The sequence below is a fragment of the Dipodomys merriami genome, unplaced genomic scaffold, assembly GCF_024711535.1.
Source record: "Dipodomys merriami isolate MVZ:Mamm:240054 unplaced genomic scaffold, mDipMer1.0.p SCAF_10, whole genome shotgun sequence".
Lineage (NCBI taxonomy): Eukaryota > Metazoa > Chordata > Mammalia > Rodentia > Heteromyidae > Dipodomys > Dipodomys merriami.
In genome coordinates this window covers 52634548-52658835 of record NW_027202271.1, presented here as the reverse complement: position 1 = coordinate 52658835, position 24288 = coordinate 52634548, and the positions used below count along the sequence as shown (strand labels likewise).

The window sequence follows — 24288 nt, the reverse complement described above, 5'->3', positions numbered from 1 at the left end:
TGAATAATATGAGGCAGAATAAGTATATACCTTGTGTTTGTGCTTCTCAGTGGGGCTGAGCCCACATCCTAACTACTGCAGATGTGGTATTCACAGTGGTTCTACTGAGAGCCAACTATGTGTAGGTTTAACTATTTTTCTTATTACTGTAGTCCATTTTCTGAGTGTTATAAAGACTGAGTTACTTGTTGAGGTAGAAAAACTCTGAATTAAATGGCATTCTGTTTTGCAAAGCATATTAGACAAGCACTGTTCTACTGAGCAAATCCTCAGCCTGCAAAGCAATTTTAAAATTATAGCCTTCAGGCCCGGTGCTGGTGGCTCATGTCTGTAATCCTAGCTACTCAGGAGGCTGAGATCTGAGTTGCACAGTTCAGAGCCAGCCTGGCAGGAAAGCCTGTGAAACTCTTATCCTCTAAAAGCTGGAAGTGGAGCTGTGATTTGTGTTGTAGAGCACTGGCCTTGAACTAAAAAGACAACACCTAGGTTCTGAGTTCAAGCCCCAGTACTTACACTCCCTCCCCGCTTCTTCCCCTCCCCCCCACTCTTCACAGGCTTTGGGCTAAGAGCCTGGCTTAAGTGGTAAAGTACTTGCCCAGAAAGCCTTAGTTCTAAGTTTAAACCTGCGTTTTACCCAAACAAAGCAAAACTAGCCTGGAAGATGGGCAGGCCAAGCACAAGCAAGCCAACTAGGGAAACTGAGTCTTAGGGAGGGTATACATTGTTGAAAGAGCCCAAGCAGGAAGCAGAAGAGCCAGGATGGAACCCAGCACTGTGACCACATCCTGCTCTTCCTTCCATTCCCGTTCCATGCTGCTAGTCCACAGAAGCTCAAAGGGGACCCACCTGTGCACGTGAGTCCGTCACCTTCATAGTTCAGGTTACACTCACACGTGTTGTTCTCCATACAGGTGGCCTGAGCAGAACAAGGAGGCGTGCACACTGGAGCTGAAACTATGGAGGAAGAGGTCACAGTTCACCCCATGTTAGTGTCACCAAGGGGGACTCATCTGGATAGTAGTTCAAACCCTCCGGCCGCCTGTTGCTGCACTTCAGAAGGACCTCTCATCAGAAGCCTGGGGATGCTTTGCAAAGGATCCCCTCCCCCTCCACGAGAGTAGAGATTTGGAGCTCTTCTAGAATCATTTTCTTGAAGAGAAATCTGCAAGGTTGTCCCGATTGCAATGCCTATCTGCTACCTTAAGAGCCACCAATGCAAACTTTACCCCTCTGAACTGCCTAGCAGGGATGACCTTGGTGGATGAGCTCTCAGGTCCAAAGGACATGGGTTGCAAGTGGAGATGGTTAAACTGGAGGAGACAGGCCTCTGCCTTCTAAGGGCATCACTCAGCTTGGGAGAAGTCTGCGGCGTGGGTCTGCAGACAGGGCTGCAGTGTGCAGAGTCGGCAAGAAGCCGATGGGCACGTAGGGGCAGAAGTGAACCCATACTGCTGGGATTGTTGAAAGTCACGCTGGGCTGTCCTTGCATAAGTAGAGCCTATCGACACCCTTCTGACCCTCAGGGAGGAGGAAATAATATTGATTAACCTTCACCTCCCAGACAACAGGGCTTGAGGTTTGAAGAAGGCCTCGGAGAATGGACTGCTTAGTCATGATCAAAATCATGAGGCAGCCAGGTCTGGTGGCACATGCCTGCAATCCCAGCTACTGGGGAGGTAGAAGCAAGGGTGATCCCAAGTTCAAGACCAGCTGGGACAACATTAGCAAGACTCTATCTCAAAAACCAAAGCCGAAGGACCGAGAGCCTGGCTGAGGGACTAGAATAAGTGCCTAATGAGTGCAAAGGTCTGGGTTCGATCCCTAGTACTGCCAACAACAAGGAAATAAAAATAGGGTTATGATGCTGACAATACTGACAGGGACATACAGAGCACCATGACCTCTAAGCTCACAACTCTGCTTTCCTCGCTAAGTGTGTGGTGCACACTTCCTTCTACGGAAGAGCCAGGTGTAGCTCAGAGAGGGTGTGTCTGCGGCTGTTTATCTAGGGAGTAGCAGGATGAGGGACCAGGTCTTGGGGCTCCAAAGTCTGTTTTCCCCAGCATCACTCAATGCCTGGGGTTGTGCTGTCCCTGCACGAGGATATGGGTTCTCTTTTTTGAGCTGGATCCTTCCAGAATGGCACAGAAAGATGTGTGGATTGCACAGGCATTTCCCCCTTCCCATCCTCCAGCCTCATCGCGTCCTCCTGGAATCGAGCACACACCTGCTTTGGGTTTCCTTGGGGATCCACTCAGACCCAACCTCCCTCCGTGGGATCCGACACCACCTGGGTCGCTCCCCCAACACACCTATGGGAACGTCGCAGAAGTGGCCTGTCCATCCGGCTTCGCAGAAGCATGCCCCCGAGCCCAAGATCCCTTCGTCGCACTGCCCATGGGCTGAGCAGCCGCAGGCTGGAATGCAGAGCAGAGCCCGGTGAGTCATCCAGCCACGCCCCTCCCTTCCACCTGACTGAGCTGTCATTCATCCCTTTCCCCAAGAATTCCCCAAATACCTTCTCTGTGGGCCAGGTTGATGGAGGGGTGTGTGCACAGGCACTAATGAGCTCTTGAATGTGTGATCATATGTTTTAGAAAGATAAATGGAAGTCGGGGAGGTGGCGGGGGGGAACCTCTCCAGGGCCTCCTGAGATGGAGAAATTGTCTTGCGAGTTCTATTTAAAACATAGGTACCAGCTGGGCACCCGTGGCTCACACCTGTCATCCTAGCTACTCAGGAGGCTGAGATCTGAATATCATTGTTCAAAGCCAGCCCGGGCAGGAAAGTCCCTGAGACTCTTATCTCCAATAAATCACTAGAAAACTGGCAGTGGTGCTGAGGCTCAAGTGGTAGAGCACTTGCCTTGAGCTGAAGAGCTGAGGGACAGTGCTTAAGCCCAGAGTTCAAGCCCCACGACTAACAAAACAAACAAACAGAAATCCCCGTAGGTACCAGTTCTGCCATGTGTCCTTGCCTCTAGGATGGCTGCGCCAGCCTAAGGTGCCGTCAGCTCTAGCCTAGATTGCTGCTCCAGCTTACCCAGTGGTGGTCCTGCTTCTGATTTTGCTCTCGGACTGTATGTCCTCCACAGAGCAGCTAGAACGATCCTTTGTAAATCTGCTCACCATCTTCCTCTGGCTGCCTGCCTCACCTAGAATAGGTACTGACAAAAAGTTCCTATGTGATCTTGGAACCCCTAGTGACCCTCAGATTTCATTTCCCTTTTTGGTCCTATTTATTCTCTCTTGCTATTACTCCATACCATGCCTGATCCTGCCTCAGGGCCTTTGCAATTGCTCACCTCTCCTCTAAGGAAGCTAATCTGCATGGTCTACATGTGATATTTAAGTTTAAAGTAAGTACAGTGAAAGTATCAGTTTCTTAGTGACATATTTGTGAGGGCTTAATAGTCCCAAGGTGGTCAGTGGCTACAGCGGTGTCACAGAAGACATCAATCATGGCTGCAAGTTTGATAGGTCTATTCATGAATTTCCAGCAACCTCTACTTATTATTTTCCACAGCACAATCTTGTTTTATTCTTGACCCCTCTACTGCCTCTTTGTCTTTATCATCTGCCTACGGTTCTTGTTTCTCTAAGCTCTTTGAGGGCTGGGATTTTGCCCTAATCCACACACTCAGCTACTGAATCCCTCAACCGTACAACAATTTTCATTGTGAGAAGCACTTAATTAATATTTTGGAACTTGGTTTCTTCACCTGCTAATTGGGGGTAATAACAGAGGCGGTATGAGTGGCAGAATTGGTGTATACTTTCCTATTTTTACTTAAAAAATAGCTCCAGGTGCTGGTGGCTCATACCCTATAATCCTAGCCACTCAGGAGGTGTAGATCCAAGGATCCTGGCTTGTAGCCAGCCTGGGAAGAATGATCTGTGAGATTCTTATCTCCAATTAGCCAACAAAATGTTGGAAATGGAGGTGTGGCTCAAGTGGTAGAGTACCAGCCTTGAGCAAAAAAGCCAAATGAGTTCAAGCCCCAGTACTGGCACACTCTGGTGCACGCGCGCACACACAGACACACACAGACACACACAGACACACACACAGAGAAAGTTACCCACTTAGCTATGGGTGTAGTGAAGTGGCAGAGCATTTACCTAGCAGGCAGGAGGCCCTGCGTTTGATCCCACCGACACACACACACACACACACACACACACACACACACACACACACACACACACACACACACACACACACACACACACACACACACACACACACACACACACACACACACACACACACACACACACACACACAACTTTCTACCCCAAAGGTTTGTGATAAGGATTAAATGGGAAAATATCTATACCTGATACACAACATAAGAAACAATAAATATTACCTATCAATATTAGTAACTGCTCAACAAAAACGCACGTGGCTTGCATGATGGAATGAGTGGAAGCTGTTCACCCGTGAGTAGAACCTGTTTCTTGATGACTGCAGAGGCTGAGGGTTTGAGCTTGAGAGGTGAGGCACATTCAGAAATGACACGAAGGATACAGAATCCAAGCAGAAGGCTGGTAGGGCAGGTGGCTGGGCGGTGGGGGGAGGGACAGGAGGCGAAAGGAGGGAGGGAGGGCGCAGAGGATGCTCCGGGTCACATGGATGGTGTGGATGAGGACATGACACATACAGTAAACACATCAGCACATGGAGGGGCCACATACGCTGACAGTGAGGCCCGAATCTCCCTGGCAAGCACAGGTTACATGCCGTCCCGTTGAAGCCCTCGTTGCATTTACACTGTCTTGAGGCTGAGAGCGGATTGATGCATACGCCCTGGTTGTTGCATGGTAAATCTGGTCCTCCGGGGCAGGCTGCAAGAGAGGAAACAGGGTGGGCTGGAAGAGAGTACAGTCGGCTCTGCAGTAAATGTGTGGGTTCTGACATCTGTTGGGTGGCCCTGGGTGGCAGAGGGTATTTAGGGAAAGCACTAGCATAGGCCATGTATAGGACTGTATGCTGACAAGGCAACAGATTGAATTGTGCACTGTGTTTGGGGTTAAGAGACATAGGTTTGAGCACTTGGGGGTTGAATGGTAAAACTTGCTCTAAGCTTTATTTTCTTAGCTTTAAATGATGATGATGATGATGATGATGATGATGATGATGATGATGATGATGATGATGATGATGATGGTGATGATAAAGATACCTAGTGCCTGCTTAATCTATATTATGTCTATTTTACTTTTTGGCAGTGCCCATCGTGGGGCTTGAAGTCAGGGCCTGGGTGTTGTCCCTGAGCTCTTTTGCTCAAGGCTAACACTCTACCACTTGAGTCACAGCTCCACTTCTGGTGGTTAATTGGAGATAAGCCTCTCATGGACTTTTCCTGCCCAGGCTGGCTTCAAACTGTGATTCTCAGCCCGCAGCCTCCTGTGTTACGTACACAAGCCACTGGCACCGGGCACCACATCATTTTTGTAAGGCTCAAATGAAGTGTGGCAACCAAAAGCATAGAAAAGAATCTAAAGTACTGAAGAAATGGGAGGGCTGATACGGGTTATATAAACAGTGTACAGGTTAATGTTGGAGGCTGGGGAAGTGTGTGGACTTGGCCTAGAGTGTCCTAACTAGATTAAGGCAAATGGAGTACACAGGGTAGTATCATGGCTTCTGAGGTCTGTGGGGCCTTGAGTTTGCTCCTGATCCTCTCTATGCTTCTTTTGTCCTCATCATTTTGAGGTTTAGCTATCGAACCTGCTTCCAAGGGGTGGTGGCTGGGACCCAGTGTCCTGTTACCCATGGGGAACAGCACCCAAGAATGCGCTGCTTATAATCATATAGCACGAGGATGTACCATGCTGGCTGGCTGCCACGCTGTGGACGGTTGATGTGGAAACTGTGCGCATAGGTCGAGTGATGTGCTCTAGAGGAGGGAAGTTGATGCTATATACCTTACAACTGGGTTTTCAGGAATTGCGGCCTACACACACCAGTATATCACCTCTCAAAGGTAGAGTCATGCCAAATACATATACACAGGCGTGCTTGTCAATATCATGAACCTTGCACAGTCATATATATATAAATGTGTCATATATGTTGATACAAAATATGCCATCTATTCTTATAGACAATACAATAAGTATATATTATAGAATATACAATGCAGATCATATATAACATCATATTATATAAAATATATGATATAATATAGATCATATATAATATACCGTATTATATAATATATAATGTATTGGAAAATATTAAATATTTTCAATGGTGTTAAGCACCATGGGAAATGTCTGTGGCTTAATTTTAAACAAAACAGCTGAAACAGCAGGATCTCAACTCACTGAAACACAGAATGGACCAAATGAAGCAGACAGAAGGAAAGACAGGCAGCCAGCTGTTCAGCATGTTTCATTTTGGAGTCTGGGGATCCTCAGGTGGGTCCCTAGGTCCTCAGAACTAGGGTACTTTCAAGAGTTGTACAGGTAGCTTGCCACGTCCCCCCCCCCGCCCCACCCCATACAAGGCAGAAGAGGCGTCCTTACCCTGACAGTCTGGCAGGTAGTAGCCCTTGCAGCACGTGGGGATCTGCACCACCAGGGCGCACAGATTCTGGCAGCCCTCCAGGTTCCTCCTGTAGGGCTGCAGCAGGTGGTACAGACACTTCTGCTTCTTACCCTGAAGGGAGAGTGAGCATGCCCCTGAGCTGTGGTGCCTTGCCGTCCCAGCAAGGCCAGGACTCTGAGGCTCCAGTCTTCCCCCAGTGGAGGATCTTGGCACTACATGGGTGGAAAAAACCCGGGACTTTTCAAGGTCATATATAGGTCAAGGGTGAAGGGAAAATAGGCAGACCTAGTACCCAGGCAGAATTTCTCCTGAGTCTTAAGAGGAAGGACTTTCTGACTCTCAGTGCTGTTTGAAAATGCAATGGATTCCTGGTGTAGGGGTGGACAGAGTTAGTTTCCTCTAGAAATACTCAGCAAGGAAGGTGTGAGTTTTATCTTCTATTGAAACTGTTTTTCTTACAGGGGTCACTAGTGCTAGAGAGAGCATGACTTTAGGTTTGCTTGCTTGTTTTCTATCTCCAGTGCTTGTGCTCTAACACAAGTCTTTGTAAACTCTGCTGAGCACACCCACTACCACTGAGCTACACCACCTCTAGCCCTTGATTTTGGAATTTTTTTAAAAACAACAACAGTATTTCATGAACTCCTACAGTATGTCAAGCATTTGAATGTACAACTATTTGAAGTTTTATTTTCCTTTAATAACCATATATAGAAGGATTATTAGTTCTGTTTTTACAGAAGCAAAATTAAAAGATTATACAACTTGCCAAAGATGATCAGAATTTGATCCTGTATCTCTGACTCTAATTGGCTACACCACAAATTTATATGGATTTAATCTTAGTTCTGCTCCTTACTAGCTGTGTGCCTTTGGGCTGATTTCTTGCCTTCTCTGAAATTCATTTTCTTATCAGAAAATTGGGATGACCCAATAGCTTCCTACAGATAAATATAATGAGCACCAGGGTATACTTTCTCTCTTCTTCTTCATCATCATCATCATCATCATCATCATCATCATCATCATCATCATCATCATCATCATCATCTAGCTCTATCTATCTGTCTATCTATCTATCTATCTATCTATCTATCTATCTATCTATCTAATTATCTATTGTCTATCATTCATCTATATCAGTCATATATAGCACAATACCTAGGACTGGACAAAAGCCAGCAAAATGTAGCCATGATTATAACTATACTCATCATTGGCCTCTCTTCTAGGTCTACACTCCCATGACTTTTCTAGCAGCTCCTAGAAGAGGGGTAGAGGGGTAATAGGTTGATAGACTGCCTGGGCTAAGAATGCCCAGCACTCATCCTACTGATCTGGCTTTGGAAGAATAACACAAATTGCATTTATCAGACATTCCCAACCCTTCCTACCCAGCACACACACTAACACCCCAGAAGGATGATGCTTCACAAGGACACTATACCTCTCCATCATTTGTGGCTGCATTTAAAATTACCTTGGATTTGCTCCAGGTGGGGCATCTGGGTATATTACTACAGCTCCCACACTCACCCTAGTATGCAAGGAAAGAGAGCAACTTAAGATAAATAATGAAAAGTGCAAGGAAATGTTCTTGGTTATTGTCTGGGTGGGTTGATGAAGTTCTTATTCTTGATTAAGGTTCTGGCTATGATTAAGAATATCAAAATAAACACACAACAACTTGGTCATAGAGATTTCTGAAGGTCTATTATCTATTTTGGTTCTCAGTTCTTGGGTTTCGTTCTTTGGGCAAAGTTCTGTGCTTTACAGCGCTGTCCCAGGGCAGGATGAGACAGGCACATTGTGGTAACAATTAGAAATAGGAATTTAAGTGTAGTTCCATTTCAAGTTACTGGGATACTTTTGGATAATCCCTTATACCCTTGATCCATAGTTTTATTTTTACTTGCTTTTTCCTTTGGGAAGAATTGGGGTTTGAATTTAGGGGTTTAGTTTTTTCCTGGGCTGGTGGTATACCACTTGGACCATGCCCTCAGCTCTTTTTGCTTTGAAGCTTTTTGGGGCTGGGTTCTAGCGACTCATACAAGTAATCCTAGCTATTTATGAGGCTGAGATCTGAGGATCACAGTTCAAAACCAGCCCAAGCAAACACATCAGAGAATTTCTTATTTCTAATTTACTGGCCAAAAGCTGGAAGTAGAGGTGTGACTAGCAGAAAAAGCCAAACAAGAGTGTGAGATTCTTAGTTCAAGCAACAGTACTGGCACAAAGAAAAAGAGCATTTTTCAGATAGGGCCTCAAAAATTGTTTTTTCCCAGGGTTAACTTGGATCACCATTCAATCTTCCTACTCTCTCACCTCTCACAGTAGCTGAGATTGCAAATCCATCCATCCATGACAGTTTTATAATGTACAAGGTGTAGCCTTGATTTCCAAATTTATATAGTAGCTATAATAACTATGCCCACTACCAGATTACTGTGGGGGTAAAATGTGCATGGAGCTGACAGGAGAGCTTCAAGTGATGTTCAATAAGTAGCACTTCCTGGATGAGTGAGTGAATGTGAAAACGTTTAGCATCTGATAGGAGAATCTAGCATAAAAGCTCTATCAACGTTGTGACCTGAACGAATAGGCACATGCCATGTAGTTAGATTCAAGCACAGGAAATTGTCATTCTTCTAGGCTCCAAATGGTTGGAGATAACAGTTTTGTATTCCTGAATGTGGGTTAAGAGCTCAGAACCTGTTGAATGAATAAGTAGATGGATGGGTTAGAGACTGAGTGGTCTGGATTTTGATACACAGTTGGTATCTAAGAACCGCTTCCTTCGTGATGAAGGGGTGAGTGAAGTGGTGGGTGGTGGATAAGCAAGGATCCTCAGGGCTTGCCTCAAGCTCAGCGGGCACTTGTGGATTCTGAGGTTGAAGAGCTCCATCACATAGACTTTAAGTCTCCTGAGTCCTGTTCTCACTGAAGACTCGCCTCCAAACTTCCCCAGGAGGGATCCTAAGAGAGCCTGTGCCCAAGGTTTTGTTACTGAGGTGGTAGTATTAGGACTGACCAGCACGTCGAAGGCAGCCAAGGTATCACAGCGGCCCCCCAAGGTGGGATCCAGCAGCAGGCAGTCAATGCCATAGGCCACGCCCACGTCAAACTGGAGCCCCCGTTGCACAATCCTACACATTTGATCATTTAGAAAGAGCTCACCCTGAGAGAGAGAGAGAGGTGGGGGATGGGGAGTTCCTGTTAGACTTCTTTTCCTTCCAAGCCCACAAGACTCAGAAAAAAAATGAACCCCCCCCCAAACCCAGAGCAACAAGAACCTGTTCTCCAACCCCACAAGGTTCTTGGTTCTCACTCTGAGGGCTTTGGATGATTGGGGTTTATCCATGGTTTCTTAGCAATTGTGTGTTCTCTGGGAAGCAGCTGAGAAGGTACTGACCAAAATGAGAAGCGGTTGGAGAACAGCTTACTGTTCATAGGCATCTTGACCGCCTCCTCCCCCCACTTCTCCTCACCCCATGACTCACAGTGTCATTGCCAGTTCCACATGTCACTCTTAGCTCGGAGCCCTGCAAGGTCTTCCAGGAATCCGATCTCAGGAGATCTGTAGCTAAAGCCTGCAGGAGAAATGATACCCCATTAACATCCCTTCCTCCCGTTTGGGCTCAGAGAGGAAGGAGCTTTGCCAACAAGTCAACTCCAGATAAAAGTTTTCCCAATTTTGTACAACATTACAATAATTTCAGCTTTAAAATGACATGACCGAGGATGTAATCAAAAGGAAAAATAACCATGCACTCCAGAGAGTGGAAATTTCTCCTAGAGAGACCATCTCAGTCAACCCTTCCACCTTACTTATGCTGGGGTATCCCAGAAGATAGTTCTTGGCAAATGACAAGATTGGCTGGGAAATAGCCTAGGTGGCACTAAGGGGCTCAGTTGTGGCCCTCAGAAAGTTATGTAGACATACCAGGATCTCAAAATAGGACCTTACTTGGAAAAAAAAGATCATTGCCCATGTCACTCAGGAAGATGAATTTGTCCTGGAGCAGGGAGGGCTCTTAATCTAATATAAACAATGGCCTTCGAAGGAGCAAGAAGAGGATTGTCATATGAAGACCCTGAGGCATACAGGGAGAAGATGGAGGAGGAGATGGAAGGGATGCAGCCACAAGCCAAGGAATGCCGTCAGAAACTGGGCGAGAAGAGGTAGTGGATTCTCTCCTTCAGAACTGAGAAGGAACAATCTTCTTGGACCTTTGCTTGAATCTTAGCCTTTAGAACTAGGAAGGGATCCATTTCTGCTGTGTCAGGCCATTCAGAGTGTGGTAATTTGCAATGTAGTTTGGGGTGCCATGAATGAACTGGAGTTAGGCACTGGCATTCTTGGAGTAGATGGCCTCTGCCCTGCGGAAATCTGAATCCACCAGAGTGGCCACCATGATCCCATAGCTGACTACTTCAAGATGAAGCAGTCACTTGCTTAGTAATTCTGGAACTAAGAAGTCTAGCTTAAAAATCTAGTCATCCATAGCATTCTGTTGTGCAAGGGAGGAGAAAAGCTACTGTATAGTCAAAAGAGAAAGATAGTTTTGGTATTGGACATTAGTCCAGTAAATAGAATTGGGTCTGGTGTACTATAGAGTGCAATGAACCACAGCCAATCAGAAAAGGATGCAATGAGCAGGGAATGTTCCATCCTGGGCCTGGAGGCACATTGATAATTGCTGGGCCTCCACGGTTCAGTGCTTCATGGTGTCACCTCTGGTACATTCTCATGCTGTCTTGTGCGTGCAAACAAAATACCTTGGCATCTCGGATCACGTGGAACTTCAAATACTCCTCCAACTTGTCCTTGTTGAGTGGGTTGAATAGGAACTCCTGTTGCTTAGCGGGTAGAGCTTGGAGGGCCTGGTCTGTGGGCCAGAACAATGTGACTGGGATGTGGATGGGTTCGGTGATGGTACTCAGCAAGCCTGAGTCCTGAAATACAAGAATGAGGTTCTCACTGGCACATACCATGAGTAAGTCTCTGCTGTGTGGGCACGGGGTCTCTCTGAGTATCCCCTCTGTGTCCTGTCTATGGCTGGTCTGGACTCTTGGCGGTTTTGGAATAGCATAGTGAGGAATAAGAGGATTGTCATTCTCCAACCATTCTCACCCAGGTTTCTTTAGAAGGTAAACTTGGAAGTTCAACTCTTAGGCTTTTGTTAATAGGAAAATAAATTTTAGTGAGTAACGTCACTAAAATTTGGGTAGAAGTATTCTACTTCTGCCCAAATATTTCAAGCTGTGAAAAGATCAGCTTAGCATTGTTCTTCTCCTGTCTTGGCTTTTTTATTCAAAAGCATGTGCAAGACAACTCCTGTGAATATATAAAATTTCTAGCTCCTCAGTTCTTCTGAATTGAAACAAATAGGGAGGAATCATTTTCCATGTCTAGAGTATGGCCTGGGTGTGCTATACACAGTTTTTCTGTAACTTTTTCCCAACAATTTTATGAATTAGATTTTACTATTGTCTTTTATTGGACCCTAGAGAATTTTGCTAAATTCTTCTAAAAGCACATATCAATGGTAGGGAGGTGTTGGGAAGGTTGGCAAAGATTACTTAGCTATGAGATTTTCACTCTGGACCCTTTCCCCCCTGCCTGTGTTGGTTGTGGATCTTGAACTCAGAGCCTAGAAACTGTCCTTGAGCTCTATGGCTTAAGACTAGTGCTCTAACACTTTGAGCCATAGCACCACTTACAGTTTTCTGGTGGTTAATTGGAGATAAGAGTCTCACAGACTATCCTGCCTAGGTAGGCTTTGAACCATGATCTTCAGATCTTAGCTTCCTGAGTAGCTAGGATTACAGTCATAAGCCACTGGCACCCAGAACTCTGGACATCTTGAACCCCCATTCTAACAACAAGCTAGAGAGCCTGAGACTCAAGGCACTTGGGCAACGTCTGGCTGAATCAGGTTTATGAGGGCATGCTACCAAACAGTTCTTTGGAGGGTCCACTCAGGAAGGATTTACTCCATATTTGGGAACAGTCTCTGAATCATAAAGATACCATTAAATCTAATTTCTCTCTGCCTTACCTAGACAGCCAAGGCTGGCTAGCTCTCCACCCGAGCTCCCTCATCTCTTTTATGTGAAACATCTAATCTGGGCATTGGGACATTCCACTGTCTTTCCCTCTCCCCAGCCAACTTAAATATTTGTTTCTGACTAAGCCAATGTACATTGATTAGGTTGACATCATACATTTAGTGTGTGTGTGTGTGTGTGTGTGTGTGTGTGTGTGTGTGTGTGTGTGTGTGTGTGTGTGTGTGTGTGTACACAAGCACCAGCACTTGAACTCAGGGCCTTATGCTCTCTCTTGGCTTTTTTATTCAAGGATGGTACACTATCACTTGAGCCATATTTCCACTTCTAGGTTTTTGGTGGTTAGTTTGAGATAGGAGGCTCACAGACTTTCCTGTCCCAGCTAGCTTTCAAAGCATGGTCCTCAGAAGATCTCAGCTTCCTGTATAGCAAGGGTTACTTGGCATGAGCCACCAGTGCCTGGTGAACAGAGACAGAAAATGACTTTGTTCTCCAGAAAATTAGGACTTCCTCACATAGATCCCACAACAGCTGGCAGATATACACACAAATAAGCCCAATAAGACAAACTTCTTTAAGGCAGCCTGTTGTCAACCATCTTCCCCTTTTGTTTTTACCTGTATTAATTTAGCAAATCTGTGGTAGCCATGGTTGATTGCCGTTGTGGTGAGATTTTGCTGCAAAGACAAGAATGGACACAAAAGCTGTTCTTAGACTGTTCAACCTTGAAAAAAATATTCAACTAAAAAAATTCAACTAAATCCAGTGAAGATGAATCATGGGTAGAGAACTGAACAAGTCCCATGGTTCCTCTCTTCTGCTCAGGCTTTTTTGCATTACAGAGGCTTGAAGGCACTACAGTGCCTGGACTCTCTTGCAGCTACAGCCCCACCCATGACACAGGAGCCACCAAGCAGAAGTGCTAGTAGGTGTTGGCAGGAACAGCAGGCCTGAAACACAGTAGTGGTGACACCTGCTCTCCAGTCCGTAGGGCCCTTTCTGGCTAGAGCCAGAAAGGCTCTGTAGGGTGGTTGAGGGTCCTCCTACCGCAGGCTTTCCTGAGCTGCACAGTTTCTAGTTGTGTAGCCTCTAAGCTCAACTTTAAAGAGATTCAGTGAAGCACCTAGTATCTCAAGAAACTCTTTTTGTATAAGTAAGGAATAGTGGATTATGAAGTCTATAATGAAAGACCCTGGGAAATACTCACATAAATAAAAGTTAAAATAATCTTTCCTATCCATTGAGGAGTTTCATTCCAGGTTTAGTTTTAACCACTTCTAATCTATCTATCTACTACTCATCAATGATTGTCTTCTTTCTTCTCTCCCTCCCTTCATTACTCCCTACTTCATGTTCCAAATGGACCATCTACCCTTATGGGCAAGAAATAAACACTTACAAAATTATTTACTTGTCTGTCTATATCAGATAGCATCTCACTATGTTGCTCTAGGCTGGCCTTGAACTCCTGAGTAGCTGGGACTGTAGACCTATGTCACTGTACCTGGATAAAAGTAAACTACTGATTTAAAACACATTTTTGCTTATTATATCTTACCTAGAATAATATATCCTAGACCTTGGATGATAGCCTGAGGTTGCAGCTTCTAAGGTGCACAAAACTTACAATGAAGTTACAATGATTCCATGTGATAGCTCAAGATCAGAATGGAGACAGTCATATGGGAGTCCCTTTGCACTAAGAAAATGACAGAGTTTACCTACCAGAATCCTCCCTGAGGTGTCTCTGGGGGTGATGACCAAATTTTGAGGAGACAGCAATTTGTCTATGACATGGATGACCCCATTGTTACTGATGATATTGCTGGCTATGACCTTAGCCTTATTGTTTATGTACACTGTGTCCTGAAGTCAGCCAAAGAGAAAAAAATAAAAACAAATGAGTGAGGGAAATGCATGAAATCAATTCCCACAGAATGCCATATTTTTATTATATTTAGGAGAAGTTAATGGCAAATAATATCTAACCAAACAAAACAGTCATTTTGATATAATTCTGAATTTGAAAGTGAAGAAGTAGTTATTTTTGGCAGTATTTTTTTTGTACTTGTTAAGTTGGTACTCTATGACATGACTTACTTCCCTGGTCTTTGCTTTAAGTTGTTATTATTATTATCTTAGATAAAGTTTTGTTCGATTTCTTCCCTGGACACCCTAGACTGCAACGTTCCTGTCTCTTCCTCCTGAGTGGCTGGGTTTACAGACATGCATCATATATGTGGATTTTCTAATATTTTTCCCAGGCTGGCCTCAAACTCAAAAACTTCCTACTATCTGCCTCTTGAATAGCTGGGATTATAAGTGTGCACACTTCTTTTTTTTATGTTTTTATTGGGAAAGTACTGTACAGAGGGGTTACAGTTACATGAGCAAGGTAATGTGCACACTTCTTCTTAATGTGTGTTGTGCATGCCTTTCTCCCTTTGCCTATTTTGAGCTGACCTGTCTCTGAGATTGAATTCCAATTCAACAATTTGCCTGTGGTGTGGCCTTAGACAAGTTACTTCATCTCACTAAGCTCAATTTTCTTAATTGGAAAATGAGGATAATAATAGTGTTTATTTCATGGGGCTATTTTGAGGCATGAGTCAGAATGTGTAAAATATTAGAATAGTTGCATAAAGAAATTACTCAACATATACAATATGTAATATATATAATATATACATTATAATATAGTATATATTATATAAGCATATAATATATAAAAGCATAACAAATAATGTATATTATATAAGTATAATATATAAACATATAAATATATAAGTAATACATTGTATAAATAATAAATATTATATAACTACATATATAAATATATCTATAGTTATTATTAACTCACTGCTCCAATGAAAAGGAGGAGAGAGAGGACTAAGGAGGTATGATCTTCTTGAGGTCACTACTCTTACCTGAGAGACAGAGATGCTAAGCAGCTCTCCTTGAAGAGAAGTAACATGCGAGATGGATTTCAGATTTTCCAGGAGTAGCTGTTGGCAGGCAACCATGTGATACCGAAGAATCTGGGGTATCACTCCCTGTTGGTCCCAGTCTGCGATCTGTAATACATATAGGGGTTTGGGGGCAGGTGCTTTTTGCTCCAATCTTCTCTCCTCTCCTCCCCTCCATTTTCTCTCTGCTCTCTTCCCAGTCAGGTTCCAGGAGGTGGGCATCATGCCTGGCTTGTATCAGGGGCTCAGGGAGAAGCCATTCAGGCAAAGGGTCAGGTGGTCCTGGTTCCTTGAGTTTCTGTTGTGGAATTTCAGTGTGGAAGAGATGTGGTTCCTCTGATCCAGCTCCATGACAGTGGTCACAGGGACCCCCCCTCCCCCCAGCCCTACACCAGCTTCCTTAAAGGAAGACTTGTCTTGAGAATCATGTAGCAAATGACTGTATATCATGTCTCCTTCTTGGATGAGGTGACAGGATCACTTGACGTATCTCCACTTGGAATCCCTAGCACAAACACTATTGATCATAGTCAGTGTAATAGAAACCCACAAACTTCTCAGATCCAGAATGGCTCCTTTGTAGCTTTAAAGCCATTATCCAGTGTCAATGATTTCTGACATTATTTTGGGATTTCTGCTTTGCTGGTGTGCAAACTATACTTGTGAGGGGCAGTATGTGCAGTAGGTAAGAACAAGCCCTTGCTAGGACACCTGTTGTCCTGTAACTTTGGGAAGTTGTTTCCTCCACTGTCCTCCACTGTGGAATGGGGGTAATAGTAGCCCTCAACTCACAGATCTGATGTGAGGACTGAATGATTCATCTAGGCCAGGCCCCCAGAATTGTGCCTGGCACACCCACTAAATGTTAGCAATCATGATTATTTATGCTAATGAAGCAGGTGAACAGTAAAGGCTCTGCCACGTCTGGCAAGACAAGAGCCTATTTGCCATCCATCTATCATCCATCCATCCATCCATTATCTATTTTCTTTTCTTGTTTGGTCTATGGGAAGTTTGGATTGCTTGAGACTTGCTGATCTTTTCCAATTTCCTGCTCTGTTTAAGGCATCCCCTTTAGAAGTTCTCCAGTCAGTGTTAAGTCCACCAAATGTTGCCCTTGATAGAGGTCCCTGTGCTGACAGGCAGCTGCTTCTATCATTGCTCATTCCATATCTTCTGTCCAAAATCATCACCATTACTGGTTCCAGGGTGAGATTCCCAAGCTTTCCTATGTGTTCCCAGCCTCATGCTTACCCGGGGCTCCTCATTGAAGGAATAAGATGAAGGTGCAAAGACTGTGAAGGGACCCGGCCCAGCCAGTTCTCGGACAGCATGCACCTGCATTGGGGTGTGGGGGAGGGGAGGGGAGCCACACATCACTCATTGCACAGAGAGGTGGGGCAGAGAATTCTTTTCCTTGTACTGACATAGGCAGGGCTCAGAGGCATGTCAATCAGCACAAAGAGGATGAGGAGGCCTGGGTCTTAGTCTTGGATCCAAATTAAACTCAAATCCTCTGCCATGAAAATCATATTTGTTATTTCTCAGTTACAAAACTAACACTCATTTGTTGCATTAAAAATTTGGAAAGTAACAATACAAAAATGAAAATTATGAGTAACCCTATCATCCAGCCAGCCAGAGGTGGCTATTATCTTTAAATAAATAAATATTAAATATGTAGATAATATATATTATATATACACAAAGAAACTTTCATTGCCCCAGGCAGACAAGAAACATTACATATGTGTAATCTATTTCTATATAATATATTTCTATACAGTTTGTTTATATATATATATATATATATATATATATATATATATTTGGCTCAGGTACTGTGGCTTGAACTGAGGGCCTTGTTGTCTGCTTTGGCTTTCTTGTTCAAAGCTGGTGCTTTGCCACTTGAGCCATACCTCCATGTTTGGCTTTTTGTTGCTTAACTGGAGATATGAGTCTTATGGATTTGTCTTCCTAGGCTGGTTTTGAAGCACAGCCCTCAGATCTCAGCTTTCTGAGTAGCTAAGATTACAAGCATGAGTCACTAGTGCCTAGCTTCTTCATGTTTTATACAACTGGGACAATCGAACAAACAGAAAAAATGAAGATGGTTCACTTAACTGTTATCACTGACGAGATGTTAAGACCATATGGTTACTATGGTTACCTCTTCCAGCTCTTTATGATTTTATCCTTTCAATTTTTAATAGTTTATTCATCAACACATCTGAGATTTATCTGGATATATGAAGTACAGAAAGATCATAATTTGTGTGTTTCGACTCAAATGTTAACCAATTGCCGCAGTGATGTTTCTTGTCTCCCTGGGTGATAAGTTTCTCTGTATCTAGCCATTTATCACTACATAGTGGGATGGGTTCTGAGAAATGTGTTGTTAGGTGATTTTTGTCATTGTGTGAACATCATAGTGTGAACTTACACAGGAGGGAGAGGTCTAGCCTACTGCTTATGTGAACTATATGGTCTAGCCTCTGGCTTCTAGGCTACAAACCTGAAGAGCTGTTGACTTCAAGGAGCTTGAAGGGTCAGAAGTTGCTCTGGGTGAGTAGGGAAAGAGTTGGGAGGGAATGTGAAGGCCTAGACACAGAATTTACAAACCTTAGGCTACACTAAATTGAAAAAAAAACAAAAACCCCTTTTCCTCAATAATAACCTTAGCTTTACTTTTAACTTTATACACTTTAACCTTCTTAAATTTTTGTTTCTTTTTATAATAACATTTAGCTTACAATATAAACATGTGCAGCTCTAAGTTTTTTTTTTTTTGTTGTTGTTTTTTTGCTGGTCGTGGGGTATGAACTCTGGGCCTGGGCGCTGTCCCTCAGCTCTTCAGCTCAAGGATAGCACTCTACCACTTGAGCCACAGCGCCACTTCCAGCTTTTTCTGCTTATGTGGTGCTGAAGAATCGAACCCAGGGCTTCATGCATGTGAGGCAAGTACTCTACCACTGAGCCACCTTCCCAGCCCCTTATATTGTTCTTTTGCAGGGAGAAATGGAGTTTGAACTCAGGGCCTCATGTTCCCTAGGCTGGTAGTGCTCTGCCCTTTTTATCTTAGTTAATTCTTGTGCTTTTTCCTGGCCTTTTAAAACTTCTTAAGCATTTTTGTCAAAAAAAAGGCACCAACACAACATTAGCATGGGTCTGCCCTCTTCTGTGTCTGGCTGAGACCCGACTTACAGCGCGGCAGACCCACACCTCCTTACCTGCAACTGGAAGAAATACTGGGATGTTTTCCAGTCCTTGGGAAGTTCCTGTAAACAAGGCAGTAGTTTTGCTTGAGCTGGTGCATGGCCTGGCAGACAGTGCAGGGACAGGCAGAACAATTCTAGCGCTGTCAGTGTCTGCTGTCCCCTCCTGTGCACTGGCATTGTGCGGCCATGGCTCCCTGATGGTGGTAGCTCCCCCCTCCCCCAGCCCGGGCTCTGGACTGACCGCTGATGGTCAGCATGGCCACACACACCCTGGCACCTCCATCTGCTTTATCAAAGGGAGGCTCAGCCGTTTCCAAAGCATCTGAGATTTAGGGCCATTGCAGAATGATGCTCAACTATGGACAAAACTATTTTGACTATAGTAAATGTTTTCAAACGTCAGTTATAGGGTTACGGCAAACTTGGTTCCTTATTTGTGGGCATATTTGATCAGCCAGCTGTTCTGTCTAGTCCCTCTTTAAACCAACAACCATTTACTTTATAATAGGAAAACACCTGCAAGCATCTTACCACTACTACGTCCAGTATAGATAGGTCCCTGGGCAGCCACATAACATCCACTTACCCACCCCCCCACCACACCAGACACACACATATAACCACATTATGCACACACATCCCCCACCTCCATATCACAAACATACACACAAAGTCACACGGACAGCCACACACCACACACATCAAACACATGAACATATCACACACATCAAACACATGTACACATCATGCACGTATCTCTAACATGCAGCATATACATGTCATACACAGGCACACAATGCACATGCATTACACACAAACATACATATCCCTATACCTCACACACAACAAACACAACTATACACCCACTAAAACATACCATATACATGGCACACATCATATGCACACATACGCACACAACACTCATACTTCCCCCATGTATAGCATGTACATACACCAGACCACATGCTACACACATCTCTAACACATGCCACACACATCACACAAACACACACCACACCTCGCACACCATGAACAGACAAAACCACCTATACATATCATAAACCACACAACTAATACACATAAACATAATCCCCACATGCAATTACATATCACACACAAACTATGCACATCTCTCACACACTATACATGGATCACAAACACACATCACAATACACATCACATGCCTACACATATCACACACATCATAACATACATCCCTCAGCAATCAGAGCCGTAGCAATGCTTTGGTGCTGTTGCATGCTCTGATCCTTTCTGTACCTCATTGTATTTCACTCTTAGGACAACCTAGCAGGGTGCCCACCATTATTTTCATTCACAGATTCAAAAAGAAACTCATAGCTGGGTGCTAGTGGCTCACACCTGTAATCCTAGCTACTAGGCTGAGATCTGAGGATTGTGGTTCAAAGCCAGCCCGGGCAGGAAAGTCCGTGAGACTTTTATCTCCAATTAACCACCAGAAAACCAGACATGTTACTGTGGCTCAAGAGGTACAGCACTTGCCTTGATCTGAAGAGGTCAGAGACAGTGCCCAGGCTCAGAGTTCAAGTCTCATGACTGACAAAAAAGAAAAAAAGAAAAAAAGAAAAAAAAGAGACTCAAGCCGGGTGCTGGTGGCTCACGCCTGTAATCCTAGCTACTCAGGAGGCTGAGATCTGAGGATCACAGTTCAAAGCCAGCCCAGGCAAGGAAGTCCGTGAGACTCTTACCTCCAATAAACCACTAGAAAACTGGAAGTGGCGCTGTGGCTCAAGTGGTAGAGTGCTCACCTTGAGCTGAAGAGCACAGGGACAGCACCCAAGCCCAGAGATCAAGCCCCACAACCAACAACAACAACAAAAAAAGAGAGAGACTCAGGATACTGAAATCTGAGGATCCAGTTCAAAGCCAGCCTGGGCAATAAAGTTGGTAAGCCTCTCAGCTCCAGTTAACCACCAGAAAACTGGAAGAGGTACAGCATGTGGCTCAAAGTGTCAGAGTGCTAGTCTTGAGCAAAAAAGGTCAAGGACAGAGCCCAGACCCTGAGTTCAAGCCCCAGGACTGGCAACCCCCCCCCCCCCCCCCCGCCAAACAAAAACCCCTCCAATAACAGCAGTAAAATATACCTCCTAGCATCTTTAGTGAGTTTTGCATTTGCAAAGCCCTTGCATGCCACGTGTCTGCGTTACCTCGTAGATGCTGCCTCTGCAGGTGATTCCATCCCCGGTGTAGTTCATCTTGCAGGTACACGTCCTCTTATCTTCCCCAGTGTGGTTACACACAGCAAATGGGCTGCAGCCACCATTGTTCTGGGAAAATGGCCGAGGGGTTGGGGACAGGGATCAGTCAGACGAGTTTTTGTGACAGCTTTGGCAAGATGTGCCAAATCATTTGTATTGGAACTTATTATTATTTTTCTTTTGAGGGGTAGGTGCAGAGTGCTTGCCTAGCACATACAAATCCCTGGGTCCCTTCCCAAGTGTGGTGGGGAAGGGAGGGAGAGAGCGGTGAGGGAGGGAAGATGAGAGGGAGAAAAGGAGGGAGGGAAGGAGGAGAGAGAAAGGGAGAGAGGGAGGGAGGGGAAGAGATTCATGGAGAAAGATAGGCTACCAAGATGGATCCTTTCTTGTCCCACCTTGCTGAAGACCTCATTTCAACCCATAGGCCTGGACATTGTGGTTATATCTCACCCCAAGTTATTCTGGATGCCCACCTTCTGATGATGTGGTTACTTTTTCTTGTGCTCACAGACCCTTCTCTGAGCTTTCTGAAACTTACCCTTCTTACTAAGGTAGGTATGCAGGGGGCGGGGAGTGGAGGGGAGGGTATCTGTCTGGTATCTGTCTGCCTCCTGCAAGCATGGCTCACCCAGCCCCTGACTGAGCTTCCACACTGCAGTGTTTACATTCATGCCATGTGATGCCATTTCCAAGTCACTGATAAGTTCCCAGAGCCCAGGACACTGCCTGGTAGGTTGTATGTGTCCACTGACTTGGTGTGGGTGACAATGTGGCTTTCTCCCTAGCTTTACAGAAATGGTTTTTGTGTTAAGGAAAATAAACCCTAACAACTTATTTAGAATAGACAGACACAGATACTGTCCAGCTAATTAATGGTTAAAAAAAGCTGATGCTTCAGGCTATGATACATTAGAGACCTGGCTTCTCCGTCCACAACCTCTCAAGGAAAGAGGTCTTAGGAAGCAAACCATCCAAAGCCTTTAAGTCATATAAATCAGGGCTGGGAGCAAGCTAGGTTGTTGTCTGGCTTGATCACATATCCATTGCTTTACATTCTTATTGTTAAATACGTTGAGGCTGGGCATGGTGATGCTCTTTTGTCCCCTCCGAATTCTGGTTTTTTTGCTTGGGCTCACAGAGTCCCAAGATGAACATTTTGATTATTTGGCGCCTCATTGCTCTTTAGCGAGAAGGACAAGAGGAAGTGTTCAAGATGTATGTCTCATGCCCCTTTCTAAAGGTGGAGGAGCAGAGGCTGCCCTGTTTCTTTCCAACATGACAGTGGGCCGCGAGAGAGAAATGAATCTCCTGGCCCAGAAGCTGTTTCAAGACATCTGGGGGTGGGGGGTGATCCCCTCACTGAAGCATCCCCTGGACAGATGGGGGTAGGGAGGGGTGGCTCTGAAGCCAGCCTGGGCATACTCACGAATAAGCAGACATTAATGTGTGTGCAGCTCTTCCCGTCTCCCGTGTACTTTGGCAAGCAGTTACAGACAGCCTGTCCAGTAGTAGAAGCACAAGGATCATTTTACAGATGGGGTCACACTGGCTTAGTGGGCTGGCTGTGAGACTCAAGTTCTGTCAGGTTAATAGCAATGTCAGAGGAGACTGCATTGCTCTTGGTCCTATCTAGACAGATAGGACAATCAGTTTTCTAATTCATACAGAATAGCCTCCCAGGCAGCAGCAGACCTAGGTTCTGGTCAGCCGACTGTACTAGAATTTGAACTCATCAGTGGGGCCATTCAGGGCCACAGAAGCAGATTTCCACTGATCCTCCTTCTTTATCCCTTCATCGTGGGCTTGAGTACCAGAGCTCTTATGGCTTTGCCCTACTCCAGGGGGTTACAGTTTGAAATAACTCTACAGAAACATCTATCTATCTGTCTGTTTATGATTTTCCCTGTGTGCACATGTGTACCTACATGGATACAGACACACAATTCTTTAACATAAGCAATTCCTCCCTTAGTTTTGGGTATTGTGAGCACTTGCTTGATCTTTCCAGAAAAGGACATGACACCAAACCTCAACCATCTCCACAGGAGATGACTTCGCCACCCAATTTCAGCTGCATGGACGTTCTTGACTGGCTGTTTTGTGTGTTCTCTAAGGGACTGAGCCCAAGGGAGGCAGAGTATAGGATTTTGGACTTGTGTCTTTTCATCCCATCACCCTCATCCTCTGATGCTGGGGTCCTTTTATTTTTGCCATCTCCTCAAATTGGCTGTCCTGAAGGGCACTACATGACTCTGTTTAGTATGATTGGCAGAGGCCCGAAATAGGAGTGTCTGCTGTGATTTGCACAAGTCAGAGCCTTGAGCTAAGGGAAAGCAGGTGCGATTCTAGGCATGAGAGAACTGGAAGAAAAAAGGTCATTTCTAGGAAACTTCTAGGTGCGTCAGGGATCATCTGGTGTTCTCAGATGCCTACTTCTCCACACTGCAGGGAGGTGCCTTTTCTGAGGGTCCTTTGTCCCCCTCATTTGCCCTCATCCCTAAAGATTGGCCTCTTACACTTTCATCACATACTAAAGTATGTGTGACCACAGCTGGGCAGAGGTCTGTTCTTAAGACCCAAGAGTTCCCTCCAGGACACTTAGGGAGGGGGAGCTTACCTGGTTGGGTCCCGTTTGCGTGCACTCTGCATTCTTGTCACAGCCACCATGGTTCTCTAAGCATGGGTTGATTTCTTTGAAACAAAAAGCCAACAGCTGTCACAGCATCAAACCTCGCTTCCAATCAAAGAGGGGCCTGAGGTTACTTGGTTAGCTGGCCAACAGCAGCAGGTATCTGTCACAGTGCAATTCTGTTTTCTAACAATTCAGAGGCCCAACTAACTCAGTAGGGATTGTGTCACATACATACATACACAAAATCCCAGCAGACATAATCCGTCTGTAGGCTCAAGTTTGTCCCTTTGTGGAATGCACATGGGTGTTTGTAGACAGGACTTGAAGTAATGGAAGGTTGGAGTCCAATCTAGCAGTGAGTGACAGGAATGAAAATGATATCTCTACCTCTGTCTGTCTGTCTGTCTGTGCATGCATGCTTAGGATATTTTGATGAGAACCAAGACATTTCCTTGGAGTAAGGCCTCTCTGGCCACTGATGACACTAAATGCTATCCTCAGACTTAGGCTGGGTCCTGAACTGGAGGAAAAAAGCTGGAAAAAAATGTCCTTATTGAACAATTGACAAAATTAGAATATGAATAATACTGAGGGGAACTATTATATCA

The 24288-nt window shown here is 44.8% G+C and overlaps 1 protein-coding gene across 1 annotated transcript in view; it reads right to left on the bottom strand.

Moving 5' to 3' along the window:
• Stab2 (stabilin 2) overlaps window positions 1-24288 on the bottom strand; it is a 134867-nt gene that overhangs the window by 21961 nt on the left and 88618 nt on the right. Inside the window, exons 43-58 of the mRNA XM_069991529.1 lie at window positions 23666-23739; window positions 22475-22546; window positions 20998-21117; window positions 18824-18871; window positions 16848-16931; window positions 15555-15701; window positions 14353-14493; window positions 13245-13304; window positions 11338-11514; window positions 10059-10148; window positions 9590-9736; window positions 8039-8095; window positions 6537-6669; window positions 4701-4850; window positions 2313-2417; window positions 847-954 (exon numbers count right to left, since the gene is read on the bottom strand). Coding sequence (XP_069847630.1) covers window positions 847-954; window positions 2313-2417; window positions 4701-4850; window positions 6537-6669; window positions 8039-8095; window positions 9590-9736; window positions 10059-10148; window positions 11338-11514; window positions 13245-13304; window positions 14353-14493; window positions 15555-15701; window positions 16848-16931; window positions 18824-18871; window positions 20998-21117; window positions 22475-22546; window positions 23666-23739 — 1713 coding nt within the window. The remainder of the gene's footprint in view (window positions 1-846; window positions 955-2312; window positions 2418-4700; window positions 4851-6536; window positions 6670-8038; window positions 8096-9589; window positions 9737-10058; window positions 10149-11337; window positions 11515-13244; window positions 13305-14352; window positions 14494-15554; window positions 15702-16847; window positions 16932-18823; window positions 18872-20997; window positions 21118-22474; window positions 22547-23665; window positions 23740-24288) is intronic.